General features: G+C 39.6%; 1 protein-coding gene across 1 annotated transcript in view; it reads right to left on the bottom strand.

Annotated features, from left to right (window-relative positions):
* The window catches only part of LOC140727744 (sodium/potassium-transporting ATPase subunit alpha), a 50,180-nt gene that overhangs the window by 17,685 nt on the left and 18,855 nt on the right, over nucleotides 1-13,640 (bottom strand). The window contains exons 4-11 of the mRNA XM_073045453.1: nucleotides 7,076-7,279; nucleotides 6,870-6,983; nucleotides 6,644-6,778; nucleotides 5,197-5,314; nucleotides 4,497-4,765; nucleotides 3,968-4,166; nucleotides 1,425-1,534; nucleotides 828-962 (exon numbers count right to left, since the gene is read on the bottom strand). Of these exons, the coding sequence (XP_072901554.1) occupies nucleotides 828-962; nucleotides 1,425-1,534; nucleotides 3,968-4,166; nucleotides 4,497-4,765; nucleotides 5,197-5,314; nucleotides 6,644-6,778; nucleotides 6,870-6,983; nucleotides 7,076-7,279 (1,284 nt within the window). The remainder of the gene's footprint in view (nucleotides 1-827; nucleotides 963-1,424; nucleotides 1,535-3,967; nucleotides 4,167-4,496; nucleotides 4,766-5,196; nucleotides 5,315-6,643; nucleotides 6,779-6,869; nucleotides 6,984-7,075; nucleotides 7,280-13,640) is intronic.

The raw sequence follows: 13,640 nt of genomic DNA, 5'->3' as shown, positions 1-13,640 counted from the left end.
ATGTTTCAGGTTGAAGTGCTTCACCAGAACTGACAAGGAGTCTGTCAAGCTCTAGGGAGAGCAACATCTCTGATAGGTTGTAACTGGAGTAATCACATGGATGAGGGGTAAACAGTGTTAGCTGATCAATAAGTGCACAGGAACAACTACAGGATAGAACAAAGGAATGGAGGATTGTTAAATAGGATTACTGGCCTATCCACTGTTCCCATTCACTCATGGACAAAACCTCATTTATAACTTTATCTCAATATAAACATCCCCCTTTCCTCCCAATCTGCAAACTTACCAGCTTCTTTTGACTGCATTTGAGTTCTGATGAAGGGTTTTTGACCAAAATGTTACCCATTTCTTTTCACATGGATGCTGCCTGACTTGCTTATTGTTTCCAGCATCTTTCTATTCAATAAGTTTCCAGATCAGAAAAGAATTTAAACCAGAAGTAGTCTCTTATATAATGCTTATGGAATTATTGAGAAAGAACTAAACAGAGGTAGACTATGAGAAAAACCATTTTATTCTTAAATTGCTGTTTTGTGTTTTTGTGAACTATTACCAGACTGGAACCAGCTTGAATTTTTTTGAAATTATTCATCTAAAGTTGAATCCAAATAGACACCACATCCCAGCAACGATTTGCTAAGGATTTCTCATTTGGAGATGCTATTCTCAACTAGATCTTCTAAGATGCTAATGAAATGGTATCAACATCTTGCTCTTAAAAAGTAAGAAATACTGATTCTGTGCAGATCCATTCTCAAATGGTTACTGGCCTCCTTTCATTCTACTAGTTTTCCTGTGCTCAGCTTTGTGGAATCTCCATTTACCTGATATTTGTTGGTGGAGTTGAATGGTATTTCCACAATTTTCGGGTTGCGTGACCTCATTTGCTGAACCGATCCACAACACAACTCAATACACTTCAAGAGAGCAGATTCAGAGGCATCTCCAGCAACACTTCTCTGAATGAAAACAATAATTAAAATTAATAATGACTGGTTTACCTACAATATACATTGGCATTCGACAGTGATGAGCAAAACTCTAACTGAAGTACTCAGATGCTCCAAGGTCAGCATTAGTCTTAGACTGAAATGTAATAAATAATTTCAGGATATGGTTACGACCTCAAGGCTTTAATATTTAAATATCTCCAAAAACCCTTGTACAGCATGGAAAACATACATATGCATTACTATTTTGTCTGTTGTGGGTGTAGTGACCAAGGATACACCATTATATCTTAATTTAGATCCTGGCATTTCTTTTCCCAAATTTGATTCTCCTTCTTCTGGCACCCAAGTTTCTGAATAAGCTTTTACAGAAACTGCCATGGTTTAATTCTGCAGTCAATACCACAAAATTTCTATCACCATCATCACAAGACCAATCTGATTGGAGTCCACACACAAAATTGAGCTCACCTTCAAGATTGGCACATTTTCTTGTCCTGCCTGGAAGACTGCCCGGTTGCACAGTGCAGCAATGCGGGAAAGTGCAGCCCAAGTTGGAGAAGACTTGTCAAAAGAAACACCTGTGAAGGTCAAACATAGGTAAGGTGGTTTCTGTGCCTTCACATTTCCCCAGTGTTCAAACTGTACACTACAGTACTGTGTAAAAGTCTTGGGCATAAATAATATATTTAATATACATAAATTTTACATATATAATAAAGCAAGCATGCCCAAGACTTTTGCAGTGCTGCACCCTTTTAATTTCTATAACTTTAAAAATATTAACTAAATAAAGGTTTTGACAAGGAGACTAGTCAAAATGAATCGAAGTCTCTCTATGGGTGGCCGTGTACAGCAGTCATTTGTTATACAATAGACAATAGACAGTAGGTGCAGGCGTAGGCCATTCGGCCCTTCTAGCCAGTACCGCCATTCACTGTGATCATGGCTGATCATACACAATCAGCACCCTGTTCCTGCCCTCTCCCCATATCCCTTGACCCCGCTATCTATAAGAGCTCTATCTAACTCTCTCTTGAATGCATCTAGAGACGGTCTCCACTGCCTTCTGGGGCAGAGCATTCCACATATCCACCGCTCTCTGGGTGAAGAAGTTTTTCCGCATCTCTGTTCTAAATGGCCTACCTCTTATTCTTAAACTGTGGCTTCTATTTCTGGACTCACCCATCAGTGGGAACATGCTTCCTGCCTCCAGTGTGTCCAATCCCTTAATAATCTTATATGTTTCAATCAGATCCCCTCTCATCCTTCTAAATTCCGGTGTATACAAGCCCAGTCGCTCCAATCTTTCAACATATGACAGTCCCGCCATTCCGGGAATTAACCTTGTGAACCTACGCTGCACTCCCTCAATAGCAAGAATGTCCTTCCTCAAACTTGGAGACCAAAACTGCACACAATACCCCAGGTCGGGTCTCACCAGGGCCCTGTACAGCTGCAGGACCTCTACTCCTATACTCAATTCCTCTTGTTATAAAGGCCAGCATGCCATTAACGTTCTTCACTGCCTGCTGTACCTGCATGCTTGCTTTCATTGACTGATTTACAAGAACACCTAGATCTCGTTGTACTTCCCCTTTTCCTAACTTGACTCTACTTAGTAATCTGCCTTCCTGTTCTTGCCACCAAAGTGGATAACCTCACATTTATCCACATTAAACTGCATCTGCCATACATTTGCCCACTCACTCAACCTGTCCAAGTCACCCTGCATTCTCATAACATCCTCCTGACATTTCACACTGCCACCCAGCTTTGAGTCATTGGCAGATTTGCTAATGTTACTTTTAATCCCTTCATCTAAATCATTAATGTACATTGTAAACAGCTGCGGTCCCAGCACCGAACCTTGCGGTACCCCATTGGTCACAGCCTGCCATTCCAAAAGGGACCCGTTAATCGCTACTCTTTGTTTCCTGTCAGCCAGCCAATTTTCAATCCATGTCAGTACTCTGCCCCCAATACCATGTGCCCTGTTTGCCCACTAATCTCCTATGTGGGACTTTAACAAAAGCTTTCTGGAAGTTCAGGTACACTACATCCACTGGCTCTCCCTTGTCCATTTTCATAGTTACATCCTCAAAAAAACTCCAGAAGATTAGTCAAGCATGATTTTCCATTCATAAATCCATGCTGACTCGGACTGATCCTTCTACTGCTATCCAAATGTATCGTAATTTCCTCTTTTATAATTGACTCCAGCATCTTTCCCACCACTGACGTCAGGCTAACATAATACTTCCTCATGCTGCCAGAATTCCAAGTTCCATCCTGTCTATGAAAATACATTTTCCCTGTGACCGTATGGATTTTCTCCCACAAGTCAAAGACATGCTGGTTGGGAGATAATTTGGCAACTGCAAATTGCCCCCATCTAATGTGAGTGGCATGAGAATCAATGTTGTGGAGGATAGGATAGAGATAATTCAGTTGATGGGACTGCAGAAAGGTAAAATAGTGATTATATCAGACGGATATCTGACTGCAGCATAGGGACCATGAACCTGCTTATATGCAGTATGAGTCCAATCCCTGTCTCTATATCTGCAAGTTAAGCTAGTTCACACGAATACCAAAAAAACATTGAAAAAGGTAAGGGGATGGGGAGAAGAATTAATTCATCTGTCATGAACAGTAGATATTGGTAAACTGCATTACCTAATTGCCTTACTGATATCTCAGGCTAGCTTAAGCAATATCTGCAAGCTTCTCTTCATCTTCCGTTACCAACTTTCTAATTGTGCTTTGTGTAATCAATTACAACTGTATATTTCAAACTTGTCAAAAATTTACCTATATAACTGGCTAGATTTGACAAAAAGGGACAGCCAAGTCATTTCTTTCTCCAAACTACAGATTTCCCAAATTAAACACTTGTACCTATGTCTCATGAATATTTAAAAAATAAAAGTCACAAGTAAATATTATAAAGGTCTCCTTCATGATATGTAGCCAAAAACGGTAGTTTCATCCAGCCAAAAAGTTTTCTTTACCACTCTGGTTTTCAGTTGTATCAGCTTCATGGACCTGGTTGTCAAACCACATGTGAGCAACAGTCATTCGATTTTGTGTTAATGTCCCAGTTTTGTCTGAGCAGATGGTGGAGGTGGATCCTAGTGTCTCAACAGCTTCAAGATTCTTCACCAGGCAGTTCTTCCGTGCCATACGTTTAGCCGTCAGGGTTAGACATACCTGGAAACAAGACAAAACTGATTGACTATTGCAGTGGCTAGCGATATGATAATCTATCAATTACAGTGCTTGTTGATCAATTTCACTACCGATTGCTTCAAGAAGAAGAGAATAAAATATGACAGAACTAATATAAATTGCTTAGCCTTCAAAGACATTTTCCTTCAAATAACATAGTACCATGCCAATCACATTTCCCTGGAATCACTGGCGTATTTTCCAATTTCTTCTACATTCAGAATGATGAATGAGATATAAATAGCCAGATTCCACAATAGGTCAACCAAAAACTTAGCTGAACAAAAATGAAAATGCAATGCCATCACATACCGTCACAGTAGCAAGCAATCCCTCTGGTACATTAGCGACAATGATTCCAATCAAGAAGATGACTGCTTCCAGCCAGCTGTATCCCAAGATGAGTGAGAGAATGAAGAAGGACACACCAAGGAAGACTGCTACTCCAGTGATGATGTGGATGAAATGCTCAATCTCAATAGAAATTGGAGTCTGTCCAACCTCCAACCCAGATGCTAAAGTTGCAATTCTCCCCATAACAGTACGATCACCCGTATTGATAACAACACCTCGAGCAGTACCTAAAATAACAAATGTGACATTATTGCTTTATGAAAAAAATTCCCATTTATGCAATGCCTTTCAAAAAACAGTCAGCATAGACAAGATAGGCCTGGGGCCAGTTTCCATGCTGCCAAAGTCTTAAAAGCTTTCCACAATGTCAGACTAGTGCTCCTGAAGTTCAAAAGCACAAGCTCCTATGATCATCAATGTTGATAAATTATCACCTTAATTTGACTAGTTAGTGGAAAGATGAGCTTTGGTCAGTGCAAATAGAAACAGAGCATGGCTTTTTTTTTTTGAAGAGCCCCCATAAGTACACGCTACAATCACACTGCTTTCTACAGCATTAAACCAGATTGCGTTTACATCTCAGTGTGGCTTGAACCTATAATGATCGACTCAAATCTAACAAGAAATTTTGAAGTCACTCAACAAAATTCAGTTATACCTTCAACACAATTGGTTGAAAAGAACGCAATGTTTCGAGTCTCCAGGGGATTATCACTGGAACATTCAGGAGATCTAGTCTGAGGTTCAGATTCTCCTGTTAATGAAGAATTGTCCACCTAAAAGAAAATTTTTTAAATAGTCTTAGTTTTTGGACAGGATTATATCTAGTTTTATGCAACAGGCTTGTTAATTTGAACCCAAATTTATGTCGTTTAACAAACTTAATATGCTCTATTTTTTTATTTTTTTTTAAACAGGGCAAATGCATAACATAATTTGTTGCACATTCCTTAACCAAACAGAACATATGTAGTTTATCAGATAATCAGATGTACAGCTGGAAAAAGGTAATACAATGGTCTACACTGTCAATCACTTTATGGGTTAAAATTTACCACAGACTCCTGCCACAAGCAAGTAAAATCTATCTTTAAAAGGCAGCGGAACACAGCAAAAGTTACTTCTACACACAGGTCCATGACTAATGTTCAATCTTGACCTTTAGCACTGTATTTGTGGAGTTAGTACATTCCTGCGGCTGCGCACATTTCCTCTGGATACAAGAGAGGAATCCTGTAGCTCAATATAGAAACCCTCCACTTTGAACTCAATCAATTTGGAGCCTGTTTGATTAATGGTTTGTCCATTCTAAAGAATACCATAGATTCAGCACATTAGGAATAAAGCAAATAATACTTAGTTTTCTGAACCTGATATTATATGGACTGGTCATCTCCCCAATTCAAAATCAATCATGATCTTCTCTATTTATGGCATTTCCTATGCAAAATTTAGATAATCTAAATTTGATTAAAGGGTCAATTAGATCATTGACAAAATTTTCATTTTATTCTTTCCTCCCTCATCTAATTGCTTCCCACTCCTCACCAAATTCCTGAGGGCAGATTGAAATACACAAACGCTGGAGGAACTCAGCAGGCCAGGCAGCATCCATAGATGTGTATAACTACAGCATTTTGTGTGTATTACTTTGATTCCCAGCATTGGCAGATTTTCTCTTGTTCTGAAGCCAGATACTTTTTTCCGAAGTTTCACATCTCAGCAGTGCCATGATGATCGACATCCTCTTTGAAAAAGGAATCACCGAACTCAATCTTTTTAGACAAGTGAACAATAGTACTTATTCTGGGTTCTGTTGCATTATAAGCTTTTGAAGATATGCAACAGCTAGGTTACTCTGCAACATGCTTTTGTGGATGCTACTTTCTCTGCATCTCTGAGATAGTAATTAGCATAAACACAAGGTAAATAATTATAACTGTATGAAAAGCAACCTGTCCAATTCAATCAAGGCAGTAAAACTTCACTGAAGAAAATTGTGCTAAAACCTTCACCAAGGAGACAGGGAACAGCATGTAATCAAAATCAACACAAATGATGTGTCACCTATCAGTTAATTCATATAATGCATTAATTATACATACCTTGCAACCATGTGCAGAGATTATTCGTAAGTCTGCAGGAATACGGTCGCCACCTTTTACCTCTACCAGATCTCCAAGAACCACATGCTCAGCATTAATAAGGCTTTTCTCTCCATCTCTGATGACCAGGGCTTGCTAGCGATGATAAACCAAACCAAAATATCATTGCAGGCACTAATTTGCTATAGATTTTATATCTACATTACTGCATTATGGCAAGCCTCACCTGGGGTACCATGTTCTTGAAAGAATCCATGATTCTTGAGCTCTTAGCTTCTTGGTAGTATGAGAAGCAGCCAGTTATTATGACCACAGTAGACAACACAATTCCGAGGTATAACTGCAAAAATCACCAAGTACGTATAGAAGTCACCAACTTAATAACCACAAGAAAATATCAACTTCAGGGATTAAAAATAAAGCACAACTCACGTTATCATTTGCTGGATTCTCTGCAGTTGCAGCTTGAATACTGTAGGCCAAAAAGCAAAGAATTGCACCAATCCACAGGAGGATTGAGAAGCCACCAAAGAGCTGCTTACAGAACTTCACCCACTCCGGAGTTGTGGGCGGAGGCGTTAGTGCATTGGGGCCATCACGAGCAAGAATCTCATTAGCACGAGTAGTACTGAGACCCTAAAATAAATGAACAGCAATTGTCTTTCATATTTTAAACTTTTTAATGTTTAATACTTATTCCTTTTCATTGACTGTGACATACTGCTTTACTAGAATTCCAAATGCCCACTAAATACTCCAGTAAACTTTTTTCATACATCAACTCAGAAGGTTATGTCACCACAAATATATCCTGGAAAACTATATGCAGAAAAATTTTCAAAATGATAAACAAAAAATTAAAAATATTAAGTACGCAAATCCAATTCTTTAATAGATATTTTGACCTATTTTTAGAAACAGAAATACTATGCATTTGCATGATGTCCTATTTCTACAAATCCTGAGAACTGATTGTAACCCTAATTGTCTGAAAGTAGGAAAGGATCAAAAAGTATGGAGGACACCATAGAAACAGCTGCACAGGCATGGGAAGAACTACCACCAGCTGGCTTCAGTGACTCGGTGGGTGAGCATGCTAAGCACTCCCAGCTCTGCTTGGCGAAACAGTTGTGGCTTGGGTGGGAAGGAAGAACAAAGCTCATGAAAATGCCCTGTTGATATCTAGCAGAAGAAGCCTGTGCCCCACGGCAGCCAGCAAATCCGCCCTTGTCCATCTCAATCTCCCAAAAGTTTGTTTGTATGTACATGCAGTCTATATGTCAGCCATTCGTATCTCAGGGAGAACTTGTGTCATGTATTCTCCAAGCACATGTTCAATCTTTATTTTTCAGATGAAATTTCAGATTCTTGTACTTTTCTATAAACCCACAGACAAGTTGCCCCTATCATGCTTCTGAAATTTTCAAGATTCATTTTTATCAATGCCAAGATGGTAAAATAATACAAATCTAATATTAGTTACATAAAATCACTTCCTGGCTTGAGACACGAGGACAACTGCCTGTCCATGTGGAATGCAAGTGAACCAATGAAAATGTGCACGGACACACACACAAATCAGTGAAAGACTATGAGGTAGTTGCTGCCAGGATTCATCTCTAGAAAAACATGTCAGAACTGCTACCTGATCAGAGGGACTTGGCTAGAATGGCTTTGGATTGTAAATCAGACAGCGACGACAGGCAGTTCTAGAGGTACACTAATGTATCTCACGTTAAATGAGATAATGTGTGGTCATACAATCCATGAACAAAATTACATGGACACATAACCGTATAATCCTCCAGGATGTACCTGAGATTTAACAATCAATTGCAACCATTAAAAATAACCACAATGACAAGTTGAATGCAAGAATATCATAGGATGACCACCAAGAACAGAGGCCTTAGTCAAGTTGTCCAAACTCAAATGTTTTAGTGCTACAAATTTGCCACCTTGGGTTAGATTTGGGGCTTTTTACTCTGCTGGCTGGCGGTAACAGAACATTTTCCACAGGAGCTCCAGTGCTATAAAAAAGTAGCAGATGGAAAAGTGTTGGGAAAAGTATAATAATGCATTTTGGTAAAAGGAACAATAATGCAGACTGTTATCTAAATGGGGAGAAGGTTTAAATATCAGGGGTGCAAAGGGATTTGGGACTCCTCATGCAAGACTCCCAAAAGGTTATTTCACAGTTTGAGTCTGTTAAAGTAGGCAAAAGCAATGTTGATTTATTTCAAGGGAAATAGAATATAAAAACAAGTTGATAATGCTGAAGCTTTTTAAGATACTAGTCGGGCCACTTGTATTGTCAACAGTGTTGGGCCCCGTATCTCAGAAAGGATGTGTTATCATTGGAGAGTCCAGAGGTTCACAAGGATGATTCCAGGAATGAAGGGGTTAACACACGAGGCAGCTTTGGGCCTGTACTCACTGGAATTTAGAAGAATGCATGGAGATTTTATTGAAACCTACCGAATATTGAAAGGACTACACAAGGTGGATGTAGAAAGAACATTTGCTCTGGTGGGGGTATCCAGATCTAGAGGGCACAGACACAAAATTAAGGGGCAACCTTTCAGAAGTAAGGAGATTAAGGAGAGTAGTGAATAGGTGGAATGCTCCGCCACAGAATGCGGTTGAGGCCAAATCCGTGGGTATGTTGAAAGCAGAAGTTGATTACTTCCTGATTGATCAAGACATTAAGGGATCTAGCGAGAATGCAGGTGATTGGGGTTAAATGGGATCTAGGACCAGCCATGATAGAAGGGTGCAGCTGACTCGATGGGCTGAAAGGCCTAATTCTGCTCCCACATCTTATGGTTTTACACTGATACCTGCTTTAGCTTTTCCATGGCTAGTGAATTCGATGACAGAAACACTGATTTTCCAGTTTCAGTAAACCCTATGTTCTGTGTTTCTCTACCCCCTTCCCATCCACCGCTCCTTCCATCTTTGTCCCATTTCCCATAACCATGCCCCCCAATCAACCACTATCTTTATCTACTTTTCCATGCCCATCTGCCAATTACCCACATATTTCACCCAACTAATCCCCTCCTCCATCTGCCCCTCACCTCTCCTGTAATGGCTTTCATCATCTTTACCAGATTCCAGCACCGCGTTCCCACTTATCCATCAGCAGCTGTTTCTTTCACCCTCCCCTCCCCCACCTGGGGCTATCTGCCCTCTTTTTGACATCATCTGCTTCCACCTATTACCACCTGGCTCTGACTCCCAACTCAATTCTTACCCTACATGGTCTATCAGTCCATCATCCTTCACTCCTCCTTCCACCAATCATACTGGCCCCAATCTCAACCTTCCCCCTCTTCTCTTTAATCTGGCCACCTTGTCTCTCAATCTTTTGTTCTAATTCTGGATTTAAACATGAAACAACAATTCTCACCCCCCCCCCCATATACTTCCACAGATGTTTGATCTACTGAGTCCCTCTAGCAGACCAGTTGTTCCCCCATATTCCAGCATCTGTGTTTCCTTTTGTCTCCAGATAAGAGGGATTTGACTGACTGGTAATAATCAGTACACCTAAACCTAGTGCTGCAGAAAAGACATTTTTTCTCTATGGAGGTAGCTGAGGGGGGTTACAAAAAACACCTGCTGCCTGTGTAGAAGACATTGAAGAATTTTCCCATCTGGATCCTAATGTACCAAGGCAATCAAATGTTGCTGGCATTTAACTAAGTGAAATGTTAATATTTGTCCTAGGTTATGAATCATATTTTATAAAACACTACAAAATTATGCCAAGATGATAGATGTGATACAATGCCCTTTGTCACTATTAATGCAGATCCATGCAAGATTTGCAATGATAAAAACAAGTGAAAACAGCTACCATTTTACAAGTTAACAAAAGAAATCAGATTTATTTTTTTCTGGAAAAAGAAACTGCAGGATTGAGCAGGAAATCATCAGCAATATAGATTGTGAAATGTGAAAAGTCATTAGATAGGAAATGTTACTCAATACAGAAACTGCTGAAAGTTTGTTCTCCTGTTCAGTGTGGATCAAATTACCCTTAACTATGCCTTCACTGCATGAACAGCATTATCTGGACTAACTTCCTTGGGACTAAACAAAACAACTTTATTTGACAATGAAGGCAAGTTTTGTTTTTATCCAACTCACCTAGAAATTACATCATCTAACAATCACAATGCCAGATCGCCCAGTTCAACCTGAGATAAAGGAATACTTTGAGGTAGGTCTCTCATATGTGAAAACCTCTTTGCTCAGACAACAACCAACTGTGATTGTATGATATATTTAATTAACTGTCTTCTGGGTAAGCTCAACACACCAAACTGTCTTTAAAGTACACAATACTAACCTTGCTCAGTTGTAAATATGGGAAAATACTACACAATGTCCTCCAATTAACAAGCCAATGTTGTAAAAAATCATGTCTAATTATTAGGAAAGGGGGGCAAATGCCCAACTGATGGCTTTCCATAGTGAAATAAATTGATATTTGCACAAATGACACATGGGAAGAAATTAGAAGGTCATCAAGTTTTAGGTAATAGTAATCACTAAAATCACATTTGCAAGACTGGATTATATATTCAGAAATATACTGCCTACAAGTTATATGACCCTTATAAAGACTTATAGAACTCTAACTAAAAATGGATTTCAAAATAAAAGTATACATACATACACACACACACTTTTGTGAACCCTTTGCCTGGTTTTCTGTATTAATTACTCACAAAATGTGGTCTGATCTTCATCAAAGTCATAATAATAGACAAACACAATCTGCCTAAATTAATACAAACAACTGTACTTTTCATGTCTTCATTGAACACATTGTTTAATCATTCACAGTCCAGGTTGGGAAAAGTATGTGAACCCTTGTATTTAATAACTGGTAGAACTTCCTTTAGCAGCAATAACCTCCAAACATTTCCTGTAGCTATTAGACTTGCACAATGGGGGAGTTATTTTAGACCATTCCTCCGTACAAAACAGTTTCAGTTCATCAATATTTCTGGGATACCATACGTGGTCAGGTCATGCCCCAGCTTCTCAATTGGGTTAAGGACTAGACTTCTACTTGGCCATTCTAAAACACAAATTTTCTTCTTTTTAAACCATCCTGTTGTTGATTTACTTGTCTTTCAGATCATTCTCTTGTTGTATTATCCAACTTCTATTAGGCTTCATGTGACGGACCACTATCCTGACATTCTGCTGTAAAGTGTGCTGATACAATTTGGAATTCATTCTTCCCTCAACAATGTAAGCTGCACATGCACTGAGACAGTAAAGCAGCCCCAAACTATAATGCTCCTTCCACAGTTGAGATGTAATTCTGGTGTTGGTGGGCGGTGCCCTTTATCCTCCAAATATAGCAGTGTGATTTCTGCCTGTTATGAATGAAGGGAGCAAAGTCGCCCCCCCCCCCCCCCCCACTTTTTGAGAATCGCAAAATCGCTATTATTTCGGGTCTGATACCCAGGAAATGAGAGAGATACACATCATGTCAGTAATGAGAGAGAGAGAGAGAGAGAGAGACGCAGGATCACAGCAAAGGCAGTTGTTATAGACAACGCAGAAAACAACAACAAGGTGGAATGTCTCCTATTGACAAAGAGAGGGATTACTGCTATTGTCTCTTGAAGGAGGAATTGTGTATTGAGTACTGTACTATTCATTGAAACCCCTAAGGGGGCAACCAGAGTGGTCTGGTTGAGGGATTGCATCATCCCAACCTGATTGACATCTGAGACCCCGTGAGTGAGGATAAAAGTAGGGTCTGGGGAACACCCCTCAGACACACCAGGAGAAACGTATGAGACCGGTGGGGGGCTTGTGTGTGTGTCCATCCTTGCCTGGGTGACGAGCCCTCCACGGAACAGTCTAGCTAAAGGACGGATACGGATCAAGATCGTAACAAGGAAAGTCGGCAAGTTTTTCTCTCTCTCTCTCTCTCTCCAATAATTGCCACATGGTGATCAGCAACGACTGCAGCCTGTATGACCTGAACTGAACTTTATATTTCCATCGGACAATTCATTATCCCCTAGACAACGATAGAGCTTATTTCTTATTATTATACCCGCACTTTTAGGTTTAGTATTGATGACGTATATTATCTGTATATTTGCATTGATATTATTTTTGTGTATTTTTATTAATAAATACGGTTAAAAATAGTATAATCAGACTTAACGGATACTCCTATCTTTGCTGGTAAGACACCCAGTTACAGGGTTCGTAACAAGCCAAAAAGTTCAACTTTTGTCTCATCTGTCCACAGAACATTGACCTAAAAGTGTTGTGGAATATCCAGGTGGCTTTTTGCAAACTAAGACATGCACCAATATCTTTTTATGGAGAGCAGTGGTTTCCTCTTTGATGTCCTTCCATGAACACCATTCTTTTTCAGTGTTTTTCTTATAGTAGACACATGAACAGAGACTTTAGCAAGTTCTAAAGGTTTCTGCAGGTCTTTTGCTGTTACCCTTGGGTTCTTTTACCTCCTTCGGCATTGCACATTATGCTCTTGGTGTGATCTTTGCAGGTTGCCACACCCAGGGAGAATAGCAACAGTACTGAATTTCCCCCATTTGTAGACAATTTCTCGCTGTGGTCTGATGGCCACATCTTTAGAAATGCTTTAGTAATCTTTAGTCTTTAGAAATGCTTTTGTAGTCTTTTCCAGCTTCATGCATCACTACAATTCTTCTTTTAAGGTCCTCTGAAAGTTACTTTGATCAAGGCATGGTACACGAACAGATATTCTTGAGAGGTGTGGGCACTGTCAATAACCTGATTTTGAATGTCTTTCTTTTAATATAGGGCAGGACACCTCCAATCTTATCCCATTGATTGGAACACCTGACTCCAAATAGGTTTTGTAGAAGGCATTACCCCAGAGGTTCACATACTTGTTTGAATCTAGACTGTGATTGTTTAAATGGTGCACTCAGTATTGACGAGAAGTACAATTGTGTGTGTATAC

This window comes from Hemitrygon akajei, chromosome 5 (assembly GCF_048418815.1).
Source record: "Hemitrygon akajei chromosome 5, sHemAka1.3, whole genome shotgun sequence".
In the NCBI taxonomy this organism is placed as follows: domain Eukaryota; kingdom Metazoa; phylum Chordata; class Chondrichthyes; order Myliobatiformes; family Dasyatidae; genus Hemitrygon; species Hemitrygon akajei.
This window is presented reverse-complemented; position numbering and strand designations above follow the sequence as displayed.